Below are 27,803 nucleotides of genomic sequence, written 5' to 3' on the forward strand. Positions count from 1 at the left end.
GACAAAATCAATACAGCATGGTACCGCAATATTTTCAGTGGCAATACTCGATACTAACAGCAGGTTAAGGCGGGCCTGATGGTGAGGCTCCTACTTTGGAGCTGCAACGTATAACTATAATGTGTGTAGACGAGCGCCATCCCATCGTCCAATCTCCATATTTCAGAAAGTCCATAAATCTATAGGACAATTAATTATATCAACTTTGTTTTACTGTCTTTTATTGATTCATCACACAGGGGAGATTTGCTGAGCATGCATGGGCTCTGCTTCCCACTCATTCAGTACTATTCATTCAAACAGAGGAGCACTGTCGGCAAGCGTGCAGCTCCATTAATCAACAGTATTTTTAGGGATTTTGGTGAAGAAAAGAAAAAAAGAGGATGTCATGGACATGAAAGGCATAACTATTGAAACACTACCTTGTATTCAAAACTCAACTCAAACAAACGAGCTGCATGGGAGGCAATGTTTTTAGCAGGAGCTTCACAATAGGTGATTGTGGGGAGTTTTTATTCTCATAATAAGCTTTTTGCGTGAGCTCAGAATCAGAAAAAAAAAACTCAAATCTGAATCAGAAACGAAAGTCTTTGCCATAATTAGCTAAAAAGGATTAAAGCGCTGTAGGTCTATCTTTAAAGTGTGAAACATGCGCTGCCTGTAAAGTACGTAGCATTCTTCCTACTGGAGGACAGCAGCTGCATGATTCAGAGCAGTTACAGTCCAATCCTACTCCAGAGTCACTTGTGCCAAAACATAAATGATAACTTCCCATTTCACTCCTGCAGCATATTACACTTTTCTGCTGCTCCTCCAGCTCAGTATCCCTAAGAGTAATGTCTATACTGGACAATTCCACACATCATGATTTACATCCTTCAGAACGAGACTGTCCTCCCCTGAAAAACGCTCCCATACGTCCTTAGTTCAAGCAGCAATCATGTCTCATATTTACGTTTACAATGACGGCGCCCCTCTAGTATTCGTATCTGCGTATGAAGGAGGTAGGTTAGGGTGGTGGATGTGTCAAGCAAACACAGGACTTGCACTCAGGAGACTGGGCTTTGTATCCCGTTTTGAAAATAAAAGTAAACGGTAGCTTCTTTTTTTTTTTTTTTACTTTACGGAACAAACCGAGCTACGTTGTGTTCAGCTTTACATGCCCAACCGGAAGTGAAGTAACGTCTGATTTTACCCCAAACCACAATGTTTTTCTAAACTTAACCAAGTATTTTTGGTGCCTAAACATAACCAGAATGCGGCGTTAACGTGTTTAAAGCCGCGACCATTATGTTCTCTGGTTTAGATAAGAGGCCGGAAAACACTCCTGTGGAGTGTGAGCTTTACGTAGCAAGACTGAATGTATGGGTGTGGAAGTCAGGGTGGTGGATGGGTGTGTAGCACGTCACACTTTCATGTAGAAGTGTGTATTATCTAAGTTCACCTCCCGTCTAGGAACTGCAATCGTCCCATATCAAATATGGGACCGTATGTAACACTTACATAAAATTGTAGGATTACCCCACTAAACATCATTTCAGTTTTCTGACTGAAAGCAGAAAATGCAGAAAATACAAGTTGGTGTATTATGTTTATTATTAAACTTTTGTTCTTATTAAAGATGGAAAAAGAAAATCGCAATACTCCATAAATATCGAATCACAATACTACTAGATAAATGAAAATCGCAATACAAACTGAACTCATATTGTCCCAGCCCTAGAGGTTATAGTGGGGACACAAAAAGTAATGTTGTCGAAGAGCTATGAGTGTAGGGCTGGGCAATATATCAATATTATATTGATATCGTGATAGGAGACGAGATATCGTCTTAGATTTTGGATATCATAATATGGTAAGTGTTGTCTTTTCCTGGTTTTAAAGGCTGCATTACAGTAAAATGATGTAATGTTCTGAACTTAGCAGACTGTTCTAGCTGTTCTATTATTTGCCTTTACCCACTTAGTCATTATATCCACATTACTGATGATTAGCAAAAATGTCATTGTGTAAATATTTTGTGAAAGCACCAATAGTCAACATACAATATCGTTGCGGTATCGATATCGAGGCATTTGGTCAAAAATATCGTGATATTTGATTTTCTCCATATCACCCAGCCCTATAGGAGTGACACATACAGCGAAGCAGGAGTGGAACATACAGATGCTGCCGTCAATCCAACATGTTTACCAAATTTACACTTAACCACTTCCTGCCCTTTTGGGTGGATCACATCCGATATCTAAAGCCAAGTGGAAATTAATCAAGAAGCATTAAAGATTCATTTCAAACCTCATGAGGTGCCACTAAAACCTGAAATTGCAAAGATGTGAACGCAACCCTCTTTTCCAAGCTGCGTCTTTACTCCTCTCAAGTGTAACTACAGTCAGTCATGCTGACTGAAATGACAGTGAACATTACATCTCACTCTGTCACATGAAGCAGCAGGAAGATGGCAGCTCCAGCCATTTCAACACTTGTCACAAGCGTGTAACGAGCATTTGTAGCATTTATGTGATTCCTGATCACTGCAGAAACCAGTACTCTCATGATAGTGAGTCAATCTTTTTTTTTGGCTCATAGTCCATAGACCTTAAAATTAGCGTACGTAGCAGCAGTGACATCACCCATTGGGTTGTAGACTGCTGTTTTAAAGCCTTAAGTTTAGCAATTTGGCCATCCCCGTATTGTTTTTTTGGATGAGAGGATGGAGCTGGGGAGGATGATGTAGCCAAGCCAATTTTGTTTATGGTAGCAATGGCGCGAAGCTAATTGCTAAAGAGGGAAAATTGCTGATTTTTTACCTTTCTGAAGAGGCTCATGCAGTAGACGTTTACTGGCAGGTAAACACAGACCTCCGGGTACTGCCGCCATTCATTTGCATGTATGGCAAACTTTCCCTTAAGTTACCATCTAACACCAGCGCTAGTTAGTTAGCTTGGTTGGCAGCACAAGGCAGCACATTTATGTGATCAAGTGTTCCAATTAACTTTGATAAAGTGAAAACACACAGTGAAAACACACAGTGAGAGGGTCAAAGTTTTTTACGGACTATTAGTCCAACTATACAATTCATCCAGATTTTTGTAAGTGAGCGAGCTAAACTGTTTATCACAAGTGTATACTCTTCCAGTCCTTTTGGCAGTTACCAAACACCTTCGGTTGCATTACCGCTACACTGGACTAGACTGCAGGAGGGCCTACCCAGATCTGTATCCAGCACAAAACAAGAACAATCAATGCAATTAGATTCATGATCGACCTAAATAGATGCATACGTTTGGCTAAGAGTGAAGTAAAATGTATCGAATCACAGGTTTTAGCCAGATATCAAACTTAAAACGAAAAGTGAGGCCTTCATACTGTAGAGGTAGATTTTCAATGAAGTGTTCAGAAATTATAAATCCAGAAGCTCCCAGTGTTCCCAAAATAAAGATGTTGAACAAGGCCACACAGTTGTTCAAAACACCAAGAGGTTGAGTTTCATTTCTATGTCAGCAACACTTCAGTCAGAGCCGAGCCATATTTGGGAAGGTGTTCATCTCCCTCGAGAGAGAAATCCTTCACGTGTTACAGGTGTCATTCATGCTGCTGTAGCGAGGACTATCACCGGCGCTCTAGCAGACTCCCACGAGCCCCGGCGCCTGTCAGCGTGACAGACAGCCGTGCTGATGATCGAGAGCATTCAAAAGCCAGATACTGAAGGGCATGAAATGTTTTGCCGAGTTGAAAATGAACCGCCTCACTTCATTAAAAGAGCGCAGGCCGGCAACCTGCAGTAACCATCCATCTGCAGTCGAACATGTTGTCTTCGCGGGGAAGATTTCTCCAACGCTGTCATCAATCAGTCATATCTGTACCAATCTGTTATTTCCTGGCGTTGGCTGTTGTAATTTAGCTTTCTGCTGTGCCTGCCTCATCCGCATCTATTCCAGGAAGAACACTTCCCAAAGTGTCTTTCAATAATTAGAGGGAACAGGTGTGAACATCTGGTTTTCTCAGTTAACATTGAAGAGACATACATTCGGCATTGAATTTATAAGAAATACAATGCACCTTTGCTCAAATCAATAAACTTAAGATGTTTTTTGCTGTTCTAGCCTTACTTGGTCTGGTATGACCAATAGCTAATGTTAGCCAATGTTAATGTAGCTACCTTTGGTAGGTTAATGCTGTAGAACCAACATTACTGAACTGGTTCACTCACTTTCAGACATTATGAGCTGATGTCACAGTACTGCATGTTTTAGCATTTATTTTTATCCTGTAATTCCCACGTTGCCACAGTGGACCACAATTAACGGCCAACCCGCTACAGCCACCCTAAAGAAATAAAAAGTGAGTCACATCTCTCAAAGTCTGTTCAGACTCTGAACGTTGAGCAAATTTTAAAAGGAGAGTATGGTTGCATAGAAAGTCTACGGAAAGATACAATTAGATTCAAAAACACAAGTTAGCATTTGGCGGCTCGAATAGAGACTTATTACTTATTACGTGGATTTAAAGATTTTCAGCTTGAGCAAAAGATTTGCGACTCTAGAGAAAAACAAAAAGAGATTTTGAGATAAGTCTGAATCTGTGCGGTAAATAAAAATACAAACGGACACGCCATATGCGCATGGTAGCTATGGGACTAATGCTGCTGCATTTGCTGTTTGTAGGGAATGAACACAGACCGCAAAAAACACTTCAGCATTCAAATGTGTACAAATCTGGTGAAAGCTGGTGTCTTTACTGTGACTACAAATGTTCTCAATCTTCTCTTTATTAAAAAATGTCAATTGTGTTTTTGGGTGTCCCCTATCAATACCAATGCAGCCTGATGTCAGTGGAACTGTTTGTATGAACTGGTCGATCCATTACATCTTAGAGCCATGGCAACAATGAGGCAAAACAACTTCAGAAACATGACCCCAGATACTCATAATCTCTTTCAGCTGTAAACGAAACAAATTTAGCTTCGCCCCGTTTCCTTTACAATGCAAATTCAAGCCCCCACATAATGCCATGCTATTGTTTTCACACCTACTCGTCTTTCTTACTTTCTACTTGTTTTCCTTCCAGAAACACGCCTCTTCATATTCAGATCAGTGTTGAGGCCTGAGAGCCAGCACAGCTGCAGTCCTCTCTTCAGAGTTCAAATGAAGCGGTGGTGGATTCAGAGCCTTGCTGAAGGATCTTTTGACATTATCTGTGGACATCAGGGTATTATACATTCACGTGTGCCTCCTGATACAGAGGTTTTTCCGTTGAACTAATGGTACCCAATGTACAAACCGCCCTTGCATATATTCTGCAAGTCATTTGTGAATGTCATACAGTACAACCGCATTAGTAAATTTGAACTCCAATCTCCAGAGCCAGTCTAGCAGCAGGTTACCAGACAGCTCCTGTAACCCTGACAGCTGAAAAGAGAGCGAAAAACCTGAATTGTTTCCCCAAACAGTTCCCAGAAGGGATTGTGCCAAAGAACAGCAGCAGTCAATCAAGCATGCAGGTGAAAGTTGGACTTCTGCTATTCTGCTCCTCTGCTCATTTTCATCAAAATATTTAAAGTCCCCCTGGGTAAGAGGTAGCCTGGTCCTACCAGACTCTCGTACATTTCATTTGTACAGAGAGTCTGGCCACTCTCCATTGACAAGTGTGAACTTCCTTGAAGGCGGGTACTCTGTTGAAGTTTAAAACTATTGGATCTGCCCAGAGCCACTCTGGATCTGCCAGAACCAATCGCTAACGTTTGGTCGTGATGTCGGCTTAGCTTCGCTAGCATTAGCCTTAGCCAACTCCTTCACCACTAACGGAGCGAACTGGAAAATCAAACTTTTCCCGAACCCCATGTGGAGCAGGGCCACAACATCATGGCCACCAACACAACTCAGCAAAGATTGTTCTTGCTCGGGCTTTAACTTCTGGATATTCTGCAGTGTTGCCACAACGGACCGAATGGCTTCGCTCGCATCTTTCTCCGCCGCCATTACGGAACTACAACTCAAATTAGTGCACGGCCTCAACATCATCTTTCTCAGCGACTCCCTCTGTTCGCTGATTGGACCGCCAAAGATTTGGCCGGAGAAAACCCAAGAATATACCGCAAACCCAGACGGTGTACTGAAAGAAAATGAAAATTGAGCAGAAGTACGTATGAGGGCAGAGCCAGGCTAAGTAAGAGGGGCACATTTTTAAAAATGTAAAGCATGGATGTTTTGAACTTGCCAATTTCACACCGATTTTAGCATTGTGTTGGTCATTTGCATTTGACATCCTGGCGATACACGTTGACAAGGGCCAACCAAAAGAACCGTTAGTGTTCTTTTATATGAGGCCAAACATGTCCTTCAGTCCTCTGAAGGACACACCTTTGTGGGCCACATCCTTTAACACTAGAAAGTTATTTAAAAAAAAACCTTCATCTCTCAGTCCATGATTTTTCCTAAAATTGGGTTATTAATCATCTAGTGAGTTATGGGAGGTGTGGTATAAAAAAAAAAATTATATGAAAATATGATAATTTATACCTCCGCCAACTAAATGATTGTTACCTGATGATTGAGGCATATGACACAGCCCGGCACGTACCAGACCAATGTCAATGCCCGTTCTAGATGGATTTTGAATCAAACCAATAACAGTTTTCTGCACAAGTGCGCTTCAACAATGGTTTTGCTTTTGGAGGAAGTTACTTTAGAAAAAAAAGTGCTGGACTCTGTGAAGACCAACTAGAATATTTGGCGAGTCCATGGGCTAAATACCAACAAGTCCAAGACAAGTCCGAGATAATAGAAAAACATTTTGAGTCTGAATCCGGACTCAAGTACTAGAGCACTGCAGTCAAACCTCCATATTACAAAATCAACAGAGAAGTGATGTAAACGCAAGAGCCATGAAAAGACAGAGCATGTTTTTCCAGACATCCCTTTGCAGATACACAGACAACTACATTAATACACTGACAATGGTAGCTACTAGCAACAGTCTTGTCCTACAGGACATGAATGCACCACAATGTCTGTCTCTGTTTTGGCAGTGCTGAATGTGACCCTGTACAGTGATGCTGAGTTGCAGATCAATAAGCTCTCAGTGTTAGGGTCTTTCATTATGAAATATGTTAACATTTGTTTGACATCGTGTTAGTGATATACATAATCAATCCTCTAAATCTGTAGCATTAGCAAGATAAGATAACATAAAATAAGATGGACTGATGATGATTGTGTAATGATCCGACAATGGGGAAATTCACTCGTCACATCAGCTCAATGCAACACAATAAGAAAAATACACATTAAATATGAATAGGAAATAGAAAAATAAGTATACACTTATTTTATAGTACAAGAACAGTGACACAGATATCCATGTTTCCATCAGTTGCCACCAAGTGGATGGAGTTTTACCTGCAAAACATCACTATAGAAACGAAGCAGCTGTTTCCAGGTCAGAATGACTCAGCTCTGTGGATTTGCCCTGAATGTGGAAGCTCTCCTAAAGCTGCTTGCCACTATTTGCTTTGCTGTGCCTCGCTCGCTCAGCTGTATGTCAGAAGCCGGTGTGAATGACACGGAAACTCAAAGTCACCCTTGGCCCCCTCCCTCTCACCTGATTCTGTCTGGCACTCGGTGGGTCTGGTTGCCGTCACTCTGGCAGTTGCCGGCGTACTGCGAGCGGCTGTTGGTCCCCAGGTCCCTCCGCAGAGCCATCGCCCCGTGGGTGAGCACCGAGACGCCTTTGGCAATGCGCCTGCAGGATTAGAGGGAGAGAATAATGTGAGACAGAGAGAGAGGGACATTTTCTAAGGTCTTTTTTGACACTGCTGAGGTCCAGGGAAATGCTGGAGAGAGAGTGAGGGAGACTGTCTGGGTGTCTGAGGCAGTTGTCACTGCTTCAATAAGTGAATTGACAATGAACATTCAACAAGGCACAAACCTAAAGGGGTTGTTCGGATTTTTTAAAGTGGAGTTTTATGAGGTACTTATCCAGTCAGTGGAATACTAGTCTTGCATTGTCAGAACTTCCTCCACAGCTCTGCGGAGGAGGGTCTGGCTAGTCCACACAGCATTCCAGGATGGGAGAAAAAACGCGCTCTGGTTTATTGGCAGTTCTTTAAACCAATCACAATCGTCTTGGGCGGTACTAAGCGCCGGACACAGTGACGGTGCCGCAGCAAAATAGCCTCGGGAAGGAACTTGTTTTAGTCGTGCAACAGAGAACTTTGATTGGACAGATAGTCTAGCTGTCTTGATTTACCCTGCAGAGATCTGAGGAGCAGTTAACCATAGTCCACCGGAGTTTAAATACCAACACAAAGAAAGCGGAAGGTGACGGACATCTGGCCGAAAAGGAGGGACATCCGGCGGAATTTCCAGCCGCACCTAAAGAATCTCGAAAATTAAACATTGGAAATATACTGTAGACTAGTGAAATACCTACAGTAGATGGTGGTTAGCATGCTGCAGAATGGAGACAGGGTCAGCAGCAAAACACTCTAGTCACCTTAAAAAAGGCCCAACAAAAAAAATGTGTACGCTATATTTAGAATATGTTAACCGCTTTACCTTGCCGCCAGACAGCGGGCATTAGGCATTTATTTTCACAGGACAGATGAAGACATGAAAGGTAGTGAGAGGGGTAATGACATGCAGCAAAGGGCCGCAGGTCGGAGTCGAACCCACGGGGGGGAATTAAATTACTCCTCTTCTCCGTACCTTAAAGCTGAACTGGGCAAAATGTTAAAGAACACCCATCTTGGCAGTTTAAATAGTGTGACTTCAACAAAATGAAAAGTAATTACAACTTAACTGACTGAGACACTGTAGAACTGCCCAATTTCAAAAAATGAGGTCCTTGTGTTGGGGGTGTGCACAGAAAGTGATGAATCGAGACTAAAGAGCAAAATCCGTTTGGTCTCCTCATCAGCTCAAAACTGGACTCATCATTAGATGTCTTTCCTCTCTTCTTTGCTTTTGTACAAAAGATCAGAGAGCAGCCAAGCTGAGAAACATGACGGCGCTGTCAGGAGTTCTGGGCGTTAAAGGGACGCTGCCACTTTTTGTTTGCTGTCTGCCAAGGCCGGCCGAGTGCCGAGGCAGGAACAGAACGCCTGGACCCAAAATACAAGACCCGACGATGAGCAGGTTCAGGTGTATCATTTATTTAAACAGAAAATCTAGTCTTACGTGTGGATGACGAGCAAGACACCAAACGACTAGAAGAATCCAAACAATCCAACACGTGAAGAAGTAACGGGGAACAAGCAAAAACTGACTAAGACTAAGACTGAACAGAACAGAGGGCATCATATACAGGGGCAAAGGAGCAGGGTGGGAGTGAAAAGGTGAAACATATCAGGGAGGGGCAGACAATCACAAAGGCGGGGAAACACACAAGAACACACAAGGCAGGAAGTCAAACAAGACATGACACAGGAGAAATAACGCCATCAAATAAAACAGGAAACTAAGGCAGGGGTGTCAAACTCTACTTCTCTAATGGCCACACTGGAAAATGAGAACAATATCAAGGGACAGACATGTATAATTTAGTTACATGGTTTTATTAATAAAAAAAAAACAACTTTAATATCTGTATTATTGTATGTCTCATATAGTCTTCTCACTTACGGTTTGGTCAACATAAAGCACCCGAAAATGCAAAATCAGCAAAAATGTTGCATAGTCTTAATAGAATTTAGTAAATCCAGCCAAACAATTATACTTTTATATGCCTTTTCTTGCCTTTTTGGTTTGGGCGCACAACTAGGCAAGCCAAAATGTATCGTGAACCTAAATTGATACGCGGGTCAGATGAAATTTTGCCAGGGGTTGGGTTCAGTCCGCGGGCCTTGAGTTGAGACACGTGAACTAAGGCCTCAAAAACATACACAAAGGATACAACTGGAGAACCAAAACAGAACACGGAATAAAAGAACCATGAACAAGGAATGAGAAGCAAAAATGGGAAAACGGGGGAACAAACCAAAGTAACAAAACAGGGAATGGATTAACAAAATAAAATAAGAAAAACCACAGGTGAACATCACAACCCTAACACTGTCTTGAGCAACTGATGGTGAAGCAGCTGGTGCCAACAAGCTAATGCGAGCACGACTTCAGTTCAACACTGAACATCCAGTTTCTAAATGTATCCATGTTTCAAGTTTCCCCTCATTTCCATAAATAAATATCAACACACTCTCTGGCTGTCTGTCTCGGGAAAATTTAACAATAGATCAGACTTTGATCTGCAGGAAGCTTTCACAGAGCAAGATCCTATTTAACAGATATACTGCTTTTTAATATAGCCGTAAAGTCAACTCGGATTTGTAACTCACCGCATTAAAAACAGCACCATACACTTCTTACATCTTATGATACATGAAAAACATTTGATTAAAATAAACATCTAAGCCCAACAATAGGCTCTTGCTATAGTCCTTGTTATGGAGAACCGCAGGAGAAGCTTGACTTTTGGATACATGAAGGTTCGGGAGACTTTGACGACTTATGCATGTGCATTTACTGATCTCGATCGAGGAGAGATTAAGGCAGACGTTACAGTTTAACCACGATGTGTTGTTGTGCAGTGCCGCCCCCAACTCGGAGGGTCTGTGCCTTTTCCCTGACGCATTTATATCTCTCCCTCAAGCTCTCAAATTTGTTCTGCCAAGACTGGATGGCGCCATAACAAAAGATGCTCACCTAAAACCCACTTACGTCTATCTCTATCTGGGATGTATGCTACAGTGCGTCATCCCCCTTTACCCTGTTTCCACCGACCAAAAGGAGACAATCCTGGAACAGAACATTCCCTTATCATGCAGCTGCCTAGACTCCCTGAATCTGTAGAGACACCCAAATTCATACATGAACAGGTTTGGTTACAAGTAGTCTACATCGACGACGTTTAATATACGGGAGGTTCTGCCGGATGTCCCTCATTTTCAACCAGATGTCCGGTACCTTCCGCTTTCTTTGTGTTGGCATTCTAACCTCCGGGGGATTTCTGAGGACTATGGTTAACTGCTCCACAGATCTCTGTAGGGTAAATCCAGACAGCTAGCTAGTAGGGCTGTCCTCGACTAAAGAAATTCTTAGTCGACTAACACTTATACGATTTTGTCGACTAATCGATTAGTTGATTTAATTGACAGAGCTGTGCGCTTTGAGAGGTGGTTAAGACTAGAAAAGCACAATATTAATGTAGTTAATTAACCATCTGTAAAACTGAGTTTCTCCACAATTAATCCTGTAAAGAAACCCCTTTAAATCTTGTGTTTACCATAAATGTGCTCAGAAGTTTCTTGGAAATAAGTAATTAAGCATAAATAAGCATAAAAAATGACTAATCAACTTAAGAAATCTTAGTCAACTAAGACCAAAACGACCGATTAGTCGACTAATCGACTAAGAGGTGGCAGCCCTACTAGCTAGACTAGCCTATCTGTCCAATCTGAGTTTTCTGTTGCACGACTAAAACAACTTTTGAACGCACACACACGTTCCACCAAAACAAGTTCCTTTCCGAGGCTATTTGGCTGCGGCACTGTTGTTCCGTCCGGCGCTTAGCCCCACCCAAGACGATTGTGATTGGTTTAAAGAAATGCCAATAAACAAGTTTTTTTCCCCATTCTGGAGTGTTGTGTGGACTAGCCAGAGCTTCCTCCGCAGCGCTGTGGAGGAAGGTCTGGCAACGCGAGACTAGATTATAAGAGACTGGCCGAATATTCTCGTCACCTGACCTGTGACCTGAGAATGGCCTGATGTTATCTAAGTTTTCCCTTTGTCTCATCTTACCACAACATGGCGTTTCTGGAAATTCCACCCCAGTCCTGACGATAAGGGTTGCTCCAGTGATGCAGGAAACACTATCGAATGATCCCAAATTCCTGAAGTATTCAGCTTCTGGGGCTCCAGCCCTGAATGTTTTCTCAAAAGCCCCAAATCTTTCAGGGTTTTGAAATACCTTTAACTGTGTGTCTTTTCCCCTCAGTCTCTCTGACTGGAGCGGCAAATCAATGGAGCAGAAGTGCTATCATTGGGGAAATAACATTCATTCTGTGAATTACGCCAAATCCTACTCTACGTTATGTAACTTAAAAGTAGAAACATCAGACAACTTTTGACCTTTTGTAAGTGTCAGGAGTGAAAATGATTCCTTGAGTTCATCCTCAACTTTAGTTGTGTTCTGGCTTCAGAATGATGAAGACAGTTGGAGAACAGTTAGATAAAAAATAGGACGTCGTCTCTACAGGAGGATTCTTTTCCTCGGCAACTATCGGGTTTTTCCCAAATTATGTACAGAAGTTAGGGATTCTTTGATCGAATGGCTTGAAAAATAGTGCACATAGCTGATGTAAATGGAGCATGCCCCCCGACCTATGGAAGCAAATCCGTTTCATCGGATTGTGAAATTAAAAAGCCGTTGAATTTCTAGCACTGAATATTTATGCATTGAAATTATGTACCTTTTTATAATTGATGTAATTTTTTGCCTCTGAATTTTACTTTATTACATTTACATATTTTCAACAACTTCTTATCACCTTTGTTTTTCGAAGTTCACAAATTCAGAATTAAAAAATTCAATGTTCAATAAACCAAATTCAGCTGCAAAATGTAATGTATAAAATTCAGTGTTAACATCCGGAAGCCCAAGGATATTCAGAGCTAGAAATTCAATGGCTTTTTAAAACCGATGAAACAGATTTACTTCCATAGCAACCCCCCCCCCGTCCCGTCCCCCCAGATTTGGGCCCCAATGTCTATAATGTCTGTCTCCGCCCCTTAATCAGATAACAAGGTTGAATTTCTGTTCATGTGTGACTTGAAAGAGCTGTTAGCGGTGCAGCGGGTTAAGACTCGGCTCCCGTGGCAGCAAGCGTGCCCTTTCTTTAAAGTGTTCAGAAAAACTACTGGTCCACATCAGAGGAATCATTTCTTAAGTTTCTAGAAAGGCTCGCTGGAAGGATCCATCAGCAGCAGCAGGCATAAACAGTGCAGCAGAGAGCAGACTTACTGTAATACACCGCTGTCAGGAGGCGTGGATCACTGTGTCCCATTCATTTCAAATATTTAATTGTAGGGATTTGGAGGACACAGCTGGCGTATCGTTTGCACCCCTCAGTATCCAATAATGTGCACCGGTCAATTGGGTAAATGGTGTGTTCAGGCGATCCTCATCAAATTATTCAGTCGGAAAATGACCCAACCAATTTTTACATTTTAGTCACTGGTGAATATCTCACTTTTACATAGACCAATGGAAAATGTAGTCAAATATATATATATATATATATATATATATATATATATATATATATATATATATGAAAAAGTTTAAAGCAGCATAAAATACTCAAGTATTAAAATCGGTTCTGGAGTAGTACATGTACTCAGTTATTTTCCACTAGTAGCAGGTTGCAAATAATGGAAGCCATGCAGGCATGAACTCCAATTTAAGAAAAGTTTAAGTTTATATGGATTTATTACCACTTTTAACTTGGTACATTATTTGTGAGAGGACCAAAACATTGTAAATACTGTAAAGTGAGTTTTTGACAGTGTGGGTTATTTCAGATGTTTTTTGATGTGACACACCTGTCTACAGTATAAGTGTACAAGAACTTTGTATTACTTGCTTCCTGCTGGTGATAAAATTGGGAATTTCTACTGAGGAGGATTGCCTGAACGCACCATAGAATCTTGCCTGAGTAAGTCTAATTTTCCACTTTTTGGCACTGCATGGCACGGCTCGACTGGACTCGACTCACGCTTCAAAAGCAGGCTGAGCCGATACTACAAGGTGGAGTTAAAACACTGCCGACCACTTGATTGGTCAGAGAGAATCGCCAGTGGTGCAACACAGGACATCATGCACAAACCCGAAATTTTTCTTCTACCGACAATTACGAACGCAATTGTTTTTAATCACTCAACCCAGATTTGTTTTTTTTAAATGGCAGATTGCAAAACTACGCCATGCAATTTGACAAAGTGCAGACATTCCACTGTTGGGTTGCCGATGAAAGGATTCAGCAAGTGTCACATTAAAGATGATGTCAAAGCAGTTTCACACTATGGCGATCAGCTAAGATAGGGGGGTGGGGGGCGGGGGGGGAGGAGTACTAGTGCCAAAAAAGTCAAGCAGAGAGCTGTACCATACAGTTGAAACATGGCAAAAACCTGTTCATTTAGGAATGAGGCGCAGGTTCAGGCTGACCGTCAGGTCTTCAGAAGGACCCATCTGCGTTAGTCACATCACTCTAAGTAGCTGGCCCCCGTCTTGGAACTCACCATCTGTGTTCCACAATGAACCGTGACGTTCTGCCTGATAGTGACAAGTGTGTCGCTCACGGGCTTTAAATTTCCTTCTCACACGGACACAAATTTCACAAGAATAGAAATCGGACGCGTTGGAAACGCAGCTATACAAGATGGTAGGAACCCTCCATTTAAATGGAATCAAGATGGCCAGTAGACGAGCGAGTGTTTAAGAAAAGTCGGAAGACTGACGTGGCAATACCCAAGATGAAGTGTAGGATGATGCAAAGAAATAGTCATATCCTCAAGCTCAGCGGGCATTTCATGGCTCCAAATGTAGCACATCTAGTCAAAAGAGAGATATTTGTATTTTGACCTGTTTAGGAGAAAAATAGAAAACTTATTTCACAGTTTGTAATCGTTGACCTAGTTTGGATTTCTGATGCAATACAATTCAACAAAATGTCACTTACAAAGTGTTCATCCTGGATTGCTGAACTGTATTAGGTAAAAACCCGCCTCCCCCTACGCTTCCCATCATGACTGAGGTGGATTTATTACTTCAAATCAATAAAGGATTCCACCTTTCACCTGGTCAGTCTATTTAGATTAGATTAGATGAAAATGTAATGATCCCTGCGGTGAAATCAGGTCATCCCTGCAGCAAAGAATACATCATGGACAGAGCAGGTGGTCGTAAAACTGGACTGCGCACCTCTGTGTGTTGCTGCAGGAAAAAAAATCAAGGTGCACTAAGTGTGTTTTTCAGGGGTTGAAGAAGAGAATAATAATTTTCTCACTGATCCTCATATGCATGTTTAAAATCATAAGGTTCCGCTGTTCGGCAGCTTTAAGGGCTCGGCCTTGCAGAACTCGCTCAATATGTATGAATTCTCAATTCAGCTGAGAGAACAGAAACTACAACATTGGGACTGCACAGAACGGCAGTGCTACTTTTGAAGGAACAACTGGCACAATCTTCCTTTTATGTACGACAAGTTGAGTTTCTAGTCAATGCCACACACCCTTGGTCAGTTCAGGGGTTTTGTTGCCACTGGTTCTGGCATGGCCAGAGGCTTATGATAGCCAATGTTAGTGGATGTTTGTGAACTTCCAAATTAATACTGAGAATGCGGTTCTTTCTTGACTTTGGGAACACATATCTGTCACAAAAATTTGAATCGCAAGGTTCACTTACTTATATATATTCCCTTGGGCTGTGGGTTGTGTCGAACAATTCAATTCAATTCAATTTTATTTATAGTATCAAATCATAACAGAGTTATCTCGAGACACTTTACAGATAAAGTAGGTCTAGACCACACTCTATAATTTACAAAGCCCCAACAATTACAGTAATTCCCTCAAGAGCAAGCATTAGCAGTGGCTATTGCGACAGTGGCAAGGAAAAACTCCCTCTTAGGAAGAAACCTCGGCAGACCCAGACTCTTGGTAGGCGGTGTCTGACGGGGCCGGTTGGGGGTGTGATGGCGATAATAGTCGCATTGAAGATAGTGGAACAGTGACTTTGAAGGTAGTCACTTCGGGGATAAACCAAGTAAGTGAACATTAAGTTTCAATTTGTATCACAAATACAATCGATATTGTTGTACGAGGCTTGCTCTGGGGACAGTCCCTTCTATCTGTTTCTGTTTAGTAGCCTCGCATTGCCAGACCTTCCTCCACAGCGCTGCGGAGGAGGGTCTGGCTAGTCCACACAGCACTCCGGGGTGGGAGAAAAACGTGCTCTGGTTTATTGGCAATTCTTTAAACCAATCACAATCGTCTTGGGCGGCGCTAAGCCCCGGACACAACGACGGTGCCTCTGCAAAATAGCATCGGGAAGGAACTTGTTTTGGTGGAGAAAACTCAGATTGGACAAATAGTCTAGCTAGCTGTCTGGATTTACCCTGCAGAGATCTGAGGAGCAGTTAGCCATAGTCCTCAGAAATCCACCCGAGTTTAAAATTCCAACACAAAGAAGGCGGAAGGCAACAGACATCCGGCCGAAATGAGGGACATCAGGTGGAATTTCCAGCGCCACCTGAACGATCCCGGAAGTGGAACTTCGTCAGTATAGACTATATATAGAGTACATGTACTACTCAAGACCCATAGGCCCAGTTTTAGAATACTTTACTTGAGTTTTTGATGCTGCTTTATACTTTTCCATACACTTACATAACAGTCTATATCGATATCGACCTAATGCTGTATTGTTTTTATCTAAAGGTGTACAGTACAGGGAGCCCCAAAGGTCCATCAGTGGTCAACCAACAGGTCTTTCCTGTAGCCCTGTAGGAGCACCACAGCCAGTGAACCCTTGAAGCCCTTCTGCCCTGCTCGTACCTTCGTGGCTCGTCCCTCCAGCCCTGCGGCCGGATGGCGAACAAGGCCTTGGGCAGCCCCTCCAGGCCCAAACCGGACAGCGCCGGTCCCACGGCAAACCACATGTGACTGGACCCGGCCTGACCGGCCGCCACGGCTGCCCGGAAAACCAGCTCCGCCTCCTCCAGGGAGCAGTACAGCAGACGGACCTGCAGGAGGAGGAGAGGCAAAGAGAGGGTAAACGGATGGTTAAGTGGGAGGAAAAGGGTTGGAAGTAATTAGTAGAATAGGAAGAGGGAGGATAGTATAGAAAGGGACAGACATGGCAGGAGGGAGAGTAGAGGGGAAAAGGAGGAATAGATGAACAAGATAATGAGGGGTAGGTTAAAAAATATGGGAAAATGGGAGAGCGAAGGATGAATCAATATGAAGGAAGGAAGGAAAGAGGAAGAAAAACAATGAAATGAAAGACAGGAGAAGAGAAATAAACAAATGATTGAGATGTAGCAGAGAAAGGTGTAATTAGAAAAGGAGGGATGTAATGTACGTCAAGTATGGGGAGTTGGGAATAAAGGACAGAAAGTGGATAGGGCGGCAAGAAAAAAGCAATAGCGGTTAAGAGAGGAAGAAAGACAGAATTTAAGATTAAGGGAGAAAGAAAGGATAGAGCAGCAAGGATGGAGAGAAAAGAGGACAATCACAGCATTACAAAGAGGGGAGAGGAGATACTGAAGGTTAAAAAATAAATGAAAAAAAAAAAAGGTTATGGCCCAAAATTAAGGAGGGAGATGTGGCGGTTCGAGTCCAACCTGTGATGATTTCCTGCATGTCTTCCCCCTCTCTTTCTCTCCCCTTTCTCACCTAGCTGGCCTGTCAAAATTAAAGGCGGAAAAGCTCAAAAAAATAAGGGAGGGAGATGGGTGGAAAAGGAGGAATAAGAAAAAAAAAGAGCAAGGGACAAAAGGATGAGGAGAAAGGAAAGAGGTGACAGAATGGTAAAAAAAATAAAATAAGTGCAGAAAAAGAAAGGAACGGATGTGTGAAAACAAAAAGAAAAAAAAAAGTGAATTCCCACCCCATGGTTCAACCTCGCTGCTTTTTGGACCCATGATGCTCTCTCACGTTTCCTTTACAGTTATGGATTCGACTCATTTATATACTTGGTGCACTTATACCATAATGCTTTCCGTTTGTTTATTTTTTTAACACGGTGAGCTGCACTTGAAAAATGGTGCCTCTTGGTCTGCTTGCATTTCCTTCTCATACATTATTAACCAGGGGGGAATAGCATGGGGGGGAAGCGAGATTAAAAAAAGACAAAGCGTGAGTTAAAAAAAAGCTCCAGAAGAGCAGAAGAAAGAGAGGAGAGGAGGAGGCTGAAGTGTGTGTGTGTGTGTGTGTGTGTGTGTGTGTGTGTGTGTGTGTGTGTGTGTGCGGTTGACGCTGAGGGTACTTCAGATGATTACTCAGAGGAAGCACTAGAGGGAAATTTGCGCCACAGTTTTGTAAGACAATTGGAGAGGTTGTACAACTGAAATTAGTCAAGATCAAAATGCTTTACAAGAACACACTCCGATACCAGCAGGCGTGCGGTGCGTGACCGTGCACGCGCTGCGCATTCGCCGCCGTTACCCCGCGTCAGAGAGGGCGGCCGGATGACGCCGATTCCATCCCACTCGGCCGACAAATGGAATCGGGGTCGTCATCAGGTCCAAGCGAACGCTAAAGTCCCTGTCAGTCACATCCTCGGAGCACTCGGGGTATATTTAGATCTCTTTACGTACGGCCGTTGGCATTTCTTGAGCTTTGAGTTTTGTCATCTAGGAAATGAAGAGGATCCCGTCTGTCAAAGTGTTCCCCCCCCCCCAGAGGGAGCCGAGGTTCACGGCTTTCTGACATCCTTCAGAAGGAGGGCCTAATTTGTTACAAATTTCCAGCCATCAATCACTCTGTTCGTGCAAGGTGTCTCATTTTTCAGACGTTGGACATCTCATTTTAGAAGAAAACGTTTCATTTAGATCCCTGTGGGGCATCATATTTTATCGTGACAGAGTTCAATTGCTCCAACATCCAGGTTGAAATGAAAGAAGCCGCTTTCGAAAATGGTGAACATTTGCACAAAAGACACATCTTTTAATAAAGGAATGGAATTTGATTTCATTTTGTGCCACTATTATTTTATTTTTTTACACCGCGTTCCATGTTTTCCAACAGCTAGATAGTTCTCTCTCAACAGTTAACAATAGCCTCTTCCGGAGCACTCAGTTTTTTTGTACTCAGTCAAGTCTTTCCCTGTATCAAATGTCTACTTTAAAATGTTTACATCTGGCAAGAGTTCCAGAGTAATGACTGCAAAATAAACCAATATGACTTAACTATCCAACCGGAAAGCTGGTAGTTCATGTGTATGTATGGTGTATTTATATATGCATGTCTGTATGTGTATATATACACTGTGTTCCAAATTATTATGCAAATGAGATATATATATATATATATATACACACACACACACACACACACAGTACAGGCCAAAAGTTTGGACACACCTTCTCATTCAAATGCGTTTCCTTTTATTTGCATAACTATTTACATTGTAGATTCTCACTGAAAGCATCAAAACTATGAATGAACACATATGGAATTATGTACTTAACAAAAAAGTGTGAAATAACTAGGGCTGCAACAACGAATCGATAAAATCGATAAAATTCGATTACTAAAAAAGTTGGCAACGAATTTAATTATCGATTCGTTGTGTCGCACAACTATTAGGCAACCTAGTCGCGGAGATAAAAAAAAAAATTGAGTTGAGCGCAGAGCAGAGCAGCGCGGAGCGAAAGGAAGGAAAAAAAAGAGCAGAGCGGGGGTAGAGGGAATACGGAGAGAGACCGGAGAGACCCTTAACGTTGTTCTGAAACACTCGGCGGAGGCAGAGAAATCAGTACCACCTAAGTCATCCAAGGTGTGGGAGCATTTCACACTAAATAAATTAAAAACGTGTTAATTGCAAGATAAGCAAAAGCGACACGGCATGGCACGGGCGCACCACGGTGATGAGTCAGCACCTAAACCGTAAACATGTTGGAGTCCTTGATGAGGAGGAAGGGAGTTCAACAGCAGGGTAAAGTCACTACACTATCCTACTTGTGTTCCGTTCTGAAGTGAGGAACGTACCGTCCCTCCAGTAGCTCGTCTAGTGCTGCTGTTTACTCGTTATCCAGCTGACTAGCATTACTAGCTTTTTTAGCCCATTCATTTTTCAATCTGTTGTCATGTATATATTATGTGTTTTGTCCCATATCAGTTATTGTTGACAAATATAATAGTGTGTGGTGTATAAACGAACTTAACTTGCACTTACTACAATGATGGTAATAATTTAATGAATAAGTGTCTGTCTGTCTGTCTGTCTCTGCTATTTGGGTTACTTACCTTTACACAACTATTAACTAAAACAACAAGTATGTATGTATTGAGTTGATGTAAATTAATGCTCTTTTTTTATCCGATTCATCGAAAAAATAATCGACAGATTAATCGATTATTAAAATAATCGTTAGTTGCAGCCCTAGAAATAACTGAAAACATGTCTTATATTTTAGATTCCTCAAAGTAGCCACCCTTTGCTTTTTTATTAATAAAGGAAAAAATTCCACTAATTAACCCTGACAAAGCACACCTGTGAAGGTAAAACCATTTCAGGTGACTACCTCATGAAGCGCATTGAGAGAACACCAAGGGTTTGCAGAGTTATCAAAAAAAGCAAAGGGTGGCTACTTTGAGGAATCTAAAATATAAGACATGTTTTCAGTTATTTAGTACATAATTCCATATGTGTTCATTCATAGTTTTGATGCCTTCAGTGAGAATCTACAATGTAAATAGTCATGAAAATAAAGAAACACATTGAATGAGAAGGTGTGTCGAAACTTTTGGCCTGTACTGTATATATATATATATATATATATATATATATATATAGTAAATTGCTGTTGAACTACAAAAACAACCACCAAAAACAACCACCAGATGGGAAAAGGACATTTACAATAAGCCCTAATATATATATATATATATATATATATATATATATATATATATATATATATATATATATATATATATATATATATTAGGGCTGTCAAAATAACGCGTTAATTTCGATTAATTAATCTGAGAAAAATAACGCGTTAAAATAAATAACGCAGATTAATCCATTCCATATTGACGTTTGACCCGGAGCCATTCTAGCCACTATTCGACTGTAAAATGAAGGAGGGAGACGAGAACGTGCTGCCTGGATCATTGATTGGAACACGTAGCTACTTGTTACTTCTTCCTGCCAGCCCTGACTACCGAAATCTGATTCCCCTGATATGTCTGCTCTTCTCTCTGATGCTCTGAAACAGACGATACAGGCAACACAAACACCGCTGCGCGTGACGCTAGTTAACACTATACTCGACAGCAGCTAACGTTAGCCTACCGCTAGCTAGTAGCTGGATTAAACACTGTTAAAATGTTGACAGCTAACGCTAAACGGTGTAAAGTTTGACTGTGTTTTACTGTAGAGGATCCAACACCGGTATGTAACAGTCTGCTAGCCTGACAAGCCAGCTGCCACTAGGGTGCGTCTAGATTTCTAGGCAATCTGCAGCTGCCGTCGGAAAAACAACACAGACGGTGCGTTCAATGAAACTGGTAAACTACAGCCTTGTGGTGCATTTGAAGTTATTGTAAATGTCCTTTTCCCATCTGGTGGTTTTTGTTGTCGTTCAACAGCAATTTACTAGTGAAATAAGTTATTGTTATAGATTATTATCAAATCATTTAATTTTGACCATATGGCCTTAGCAATAAACAAGCCCTTCTTTAATGTCACCGACTGTTGTTTAGTACCCTTCTTTTTTCTTTTCTTTTTTTACTTTCTTAAAAAGTATCGGTTCAGGCACCATTAATTATGTATGCGATTAATTTCGATTAATTAATCACAGAGTATGTAATTAATTCGATTAATTTTTTTAATCGATTGACAGCCCTAACATACATACATATATATATATATATATATATATATATATATATATATATATATATATATATATATATATATATATATATATACATACATACATACATACATACATACATATATATATATATATATATATATATATATATATATATATATATATATATATATATATATATATATATATATATATACACACATTGTTTTGTATTTAACCAGGGTATAAAAATAGAAGAAACACCTTTTGAACATGGAAATCCTTATTTGAATCCTTATTATTTTGAAGGCAAGGTTTGCTGAGGATTTAGTTTTTGTTGCTTTTCTTCCCTGTACTGAAATGTGCATGTTCTTATTCATCTCGTTTTTCTTTTTAACATGTTCCAAATCAACTAAACAAACGAATCACTCAAACCACCTCAAGAGATGTTCAGAGCTGCCCTCTGATACTTTACTATCAAAGTCTGAATTCAAAAGTAAAAAAAAAAAAGATTGCATTACACAAGTACTCCCGGTTGCTGCACTGCCTGATCTTGCCATGCATGTGTTCTCCTGTAATGATACAAACATGCAGATGGAAAACAGGCCTGCTACCTTGCTTACCAGTCACAACTGAGATGCGAATCATCAGCTGATGCCTGGGCTATGCTAATTGGCGAAGGCAAGCTTTGAAGTAAAATAAATAGCCCACTCAGCACTACACACAGCCTTCCCAATGCCTCTAAGACAGGCTTCTGCAACGTTTTTTAAGCCAAGGACCCCGCAACTGAGAGTGAGATGGAGCAGGGACCCCCTACTACATATTATATACAATTAAGTTGCATATGCTGTGCATCGGAGTGTAAATGTGTGTGAATGATTATCTGATGAGCAGGTGGCACCTTGTACGGCCGCCTCGGCCACAGTGTATGAATGTGTGTGAATGGTGAATGGTGAATAGTTCCTGTACTATGTTAAAGCGCTTTGAGTAGTCGATGAGACTAGAAAAGCTCTATATAAGAACAGTCCATTTACATTTACATTAAATTGAGCCACAATAATGTGTAGGGCGACCTAAAGCCTTTATACATAGACCTCAACAGTCCCGCCCCTCCTCCGAGAAGGCTTAGGTCACGGAAGTAAGTTTCTAAGTTTCAGAGTTTTAAACCATGCCTTAAGCTAACCTGCTACGACGTGACTCATAAGCATACAACATATCGTTTCGAGTGAAAAAACGAAACAGAAAATCCCCCAAAAAGTCAAAAAGGTACAAGACTGTGGACATATTTTCATTTCCGAGCCAAGGAACTACTCATGCCGTAAACCACCGCGCACCACTGAATAATATAGTCGAAGACACAACCGCGAAAAAGAGCCTCTTGAACAACTTCCAATCCGACGACAGCCTCGCGCACTCTTTCCTCCAAAACATAGTGATTCTTATTTCAATCAGGAGAGACTTCCTTGCAATTATGAACATATTTATTGTACAAACGTAAATGTACAAGTTTCTGGTGATTGGACTCCATCGAACCCAAATGTCCTAAAGGGTTTAAGGAAACCCAAACAAATCCCCTGATGGAGTCCAGACACTGGTGGTGGTGAATGAGCAGAGGAACCATCGACAGCCAAGCTCAGACGAAAACCCAGGTCCGAGGGCATGACCACCGGTGGCAGAAGGGGAGGAGGCGGGACGCACTCTATTTCCTGAAACAACAACTGCCAACCGCGGAAGAGAGAGCAGATTTAAAGCAGGGTATCAAGCTGTGATAGGCTCGTGACAAATGGCCGACCCTGATTGGTTTAACTAACAACGACACAGTCCCTTTGGACACTCTTGTTCTCGTTGTTGAAAAAAGCCATCATGGCAGCCAAGGAGATCATGATTGCACTGATAAGTCTACCGTCTACTGTCCTTTTATTAAAGATCATACAGTAGACAGGAACGTTACAGTGGCCTACACAGTACAGCAGCAAAGACTCTCACGGACCTTCGCGGGGTTTAGGGTTTAACCAAACAGTTACATGAGTTACAAGGTTGGTGCCCCATGTACTTTTGGCGTCTATATGAGCATATACAAATCGCTTAGTCATGTCGTAGCTGGTTTTAAGTCTACCAGACGGTTACGATTTCATGGATTATACTCCAATTGTCAGTGGAGAAATTGTATTGTATTCTTACTTCTGGAGTTGGCTGTGGGCAGGACTGTTGAGGTCTATACCTATATAGTGCATAGAATACTAAGCTGTCAAAATATTTGTTGCCATGATTTTATCAATTATGTTACAATGTTAAAAATACATGTGGCAGAGTAAATCCTTATTAACTAGATCTGTGGATGGCTATCTTAGTGATTGCCTTACCTATAGGCCAGTAGTCCTATCAATGTTTATTTCTTTTTTTTTATTGTTGTATGTTGAATTCATGTTAAGACATTTCAAAAAAATTAACAATAATTTGGTGGCCCCCTGCAGTAGGCCAAGTCTGTGGACCCCCTTTTGAAGATATCTGCTCTAAGGAGTATTACATTAATAATTTTGCATCAGCTGCGGCAGAAAGTTGTCAGGTCCGCAATCGTATGTATGTCTTGTGAGAAGTAGAGGAATTCTTCAGGGGCACTGGAGGCTAATTTTATTTCCAGGTGTAAATCAAATACAGATTATTACCATGCAAATATCTCTTGTGAGGCCTGTTAATGTACGACGAGAGAGGGAACAGGAGCAGAAAAAAAGAAGGTGGGAAAGATGGAGAGAGCGGTAAAGAAAGGACGAACCAAATTTAATCAATGATCAAGAGTGAGCGTGCGTGTGTGCGGAGGGGATTTGAGCATTCACTCAGAGTGCAGGGCTTGTCTAATTCAGTACTAAACCTGCACTAAAATGCAACTATAGATACATTATGACAAAGTGCTCTTTTGGTTTTTCATCAAAGGCCTCAGCTTCATAGGAGAGGATTATGCAGAAATTGGCATGTAACCCAGCAGCGTTTCAAAATGGAACAGTGGCAAGCTGTGAGCAACACAATAATGGGAATAACAGGCAGTATCATAGCACAGTGACAGATCTGCAATCCTGAAAAGATAAACCAGCACAACCGAAATCTGGAATCCAAAAAGGTTTTTGGCCTAATAGGGCTTTCCATTTGGACTCGAAAGTCGGATTTTCCGAGGTCAAATTCGAAAACAGCCCCCTGACCTCGGATTTCCGAGCTCGGATCTCGGACAACCTCCATAAAATCTCAAACTCAAAATCCAACATGGCTGCCCCGTGCATCAACAGTTGTGAAAGTTGTAGTAACACAGTTATTAGCCCTTCTGTCTTATTTGGGTCTCATTAAATCAGTCGTAGAGGCTAGACTGTGTACAGTTGAGAAACCTTAAATAACTTGCATGCGCAGCAAGCACAAGTCGTGATTTTTGCTGTGCACGTGCATATTCGTGTCCTCTTTGATCGTGGGAAATTTGAACAACGGACGCATCTCCGATCCGAAGATATCGGCAAAAGTTTTTTTTTTCCTTAGGTAAGACGTTCACTTTTTGGTTTGGTTTATTTATGGATATATAAAGACAAAAAGGATCCAAGGGATAGCCTTACATGTCAAAGCAATGACATTTTTTTTCCAACATGGTCCCCAATAGAAGAGAACAGGACATACAATACATACAGCCCTTCTAAGGATAAAAAAGAAAAAACTACACATCAAAAGTACCAGATAAAACACCATGAGCAACAAAGCAATAAATTACCCAGTCCCCAGTCTAGTCTATTTTCCCCTAAATATCTATTTTATTCCACAAGTAAACCCTAAGTTTATGTTTAAAATGCCTTTTCTTTTCTGCAATTTTAATATGAAGTGAAAGACTATTCCATAAAATAATTCCTGTTTAAAAAAAGGATTTTCTTGCTTCACTATTCACACATGGCCCCTTAGGCCGGTTACACACTGGTCGCGTCGCGCGACCGTGTCAGCTGCGTGGCGTGTCCGTTTATATTTCGGCTCCCATGTTAACAGGTTAGAGCTTACACACTGCCTGTGTGAGACACGCGTCTCAGGCGCGGCGAGACGCGAGCCTGCTAGAAATAGAACCGATGCCTATTTTTCACGCGAGCGTGTTGGAAGCGTTTCCAGGCAAAATAGAATAGTCACCTTCCTAAAATAATTGCCTAAGTCATTTTTTCAGGTTTTTCAGAAAACACAAAAAATAAAACGGCTTAAGTCACATGCTTGACATAGGCAATTATACTAAAGGTGTAGAATCACATGACCTGTTCAACTGAGGATGTAGGCAATTTTACCAGAGGTGGCCAGCACCATGAGGAGATGATTTAGGCAACAAAATCATTGTTGTTAAAAAATGACTTAGACAATTATTTTAGCAAGGTGACGAATTATGTTTATATATGTCATTTAGACACAAATGCATATTATAGGACACAGAAAAATCCACGCAGCCGCCACGCAGCTGAGACGCAACCGAAACGCGACACATCCAGTGTGTAACCGGCCTTACATGGACGGACAACTGGCCCCTAGTCTCGTGGGCATGTTGCGTGTGCACAATCAGAATCTGAAATCCCAAATACTTTGGGGCTACACCATTAATAATATTGTACATATGATTGGGTTTAAGTTGTTCAACCCTAAGCTTTACAGGCAGGAACTCAACCCTTCACCATGCACCATGCACTCTCCACAATGAATAGCTTATTATCCTTATGTGACTGTTAAACATAACTGGCATCATCACAGACGTTATTCTGTGCCCTAAAAACTGGCATATTTCATGGTATTGTGTCATGCAAGGTCATTGCAAAATTGAGAAAAATGTGCGAGGTGGCCAGCGGGGTACAGTTGAGACACACTGTATCGACCGTCCCCGCTACACACCATCATTGTGAAAGTGGCACCTGATTCAGTTTTTTCCTTTGTTTGTTTACTGTTACTTTTGATATTGTTGTTATTGTAATGTTTCCATTTGTACTGTTACAATATCTGTTGGTTAAATATCTTGGTCCTGTTTTATACCTTTTAACCAGTGCTAATTTGAATAAAATGAATGAATAAACAAACATTTTGCTCAATTGTTATTTTCTTTATTTGTTATATTTGCAGTGAATGGTTAGTTACCTTTACATCATTAAAAATGGGTCTCTCAACTGTACCATGGACAGTTGAGACAAAAAGCACCTTATTTTTATGAGCTAATTGTGGAAAATATAAACTACTTATGGGTATTATTGATTGATAATATCTTAGTCTACAAGCTAACGAAATGTCATGTGGCATGTCATGTGCAATTTCACTTCTTTTCAGTATCTATTTTTGTGTGAAAAATCAAAACCCCAAAAGTGTCTCAACTGTACGCAGTCTACCCTACACACGGTCCATGTCCATCTTCTATCTGTGGACATGTTGTTACGTTGTTTGTACGCACAAAAACCAGCGTAATGCGTTATCAACTGATATGTTGCTAACAATGGCTAACCTGGCTAGAGCTATCCCCACAATGAAAAATCCATATATGTCAATGGAAAAATCTGAGTTGTAAATGTAACCGTTACGAACGCGCTAAACTAAACGCGCTAAACTAAACGCGCTAAACTAACCTGGACCACTGCAGGTGACTCCTAGGGTGACCATACGTCCCGGTTTGACCGGGACAGTCCTGATTTTGAAGTGAATGTCCCGAGTCCCGACAAAAGCCTGTCGGGATGCTAAAATGTCCCGGTTTTAGGAGGAGCGGCGTCAGACGATTTTGCTGGGGCTTGAGCCCCGAATATTTTGAGTGTAGTCCCAAATGTAACTTTTTCCAGATTATTTTTCCGAGGCGAATAGAACGGGCAGCTACATGCAGGGTCCGACCATGTTGTGTTTGTTGCTATCACCTAGCAACCGTCTCTACGTGGAGGAAAAGCTGTGAAAGCCGGGTGAAGTTTTCGGAGGAATCCTAGCCAAATCAGTGTAATACATTGATGCCATCAACACAAAGTTAAGGAGCGCAATACTAATGATTCAGTTTGAAGTTCCTGTGACGTGATGTTTACAGTCTATTGTTCAGACTCAACCACACTCTAGTGTCCACTCTCTCTGTAAAATGCAGCGCAGCCTCAGGTTATAACGGATGCGCTCTGCTGTCGACATGCTGCGGTAGATGTGTTGCGTTTGTGCTCCGTGTATTTCTGCAGTAGATTCGGTTTTCCACCTC

General features: G+C 41.4%; 1 protein-coding gene across 1 annotated transcript in view; it reads right to left on the reverse strand.

Moving 5' to 3' along the window:
• LOC114568544 (glutamate receptor ionotropic, NMDA 2D-like) overlaps positions 1–27,803 on the reverse strand; it is an 89,314-nt gene that overhangs the window by 44,508 nt on the left and 17,003 nt on the right. The window contains exons 4-5 of the mRNA XM_028598168.1: positions 16,608–16,795; positions 7,600–7,740 (exon numbers count right to left, since the gene is read on the reverse strand). Of these exons, the coding sequence (XP_028453969.1) occupies positions 7,600–7,740; positions 16,608–16,795 (329 nt within the window). The remainder of the gene's footprint in view (positions 1–7,599; positions 7,741–16,607; positions 16,796–27,803) is intronic.

This window comes from Perca flavescens, chromosome 14 (genome assembly GCF_004354835.1).
Source record: "Perca flavescens isolate YP-PL-M2 chromosome 14, PFLA_1.0, whole genome shotgun sequence".
Classification (NCBI taxonomy): domain Eukaryota; kingdom Metazoa; phylum Chordata; class Actinopteri; order Perciformes; family Percidae; genus Perca; species Perca flavescens.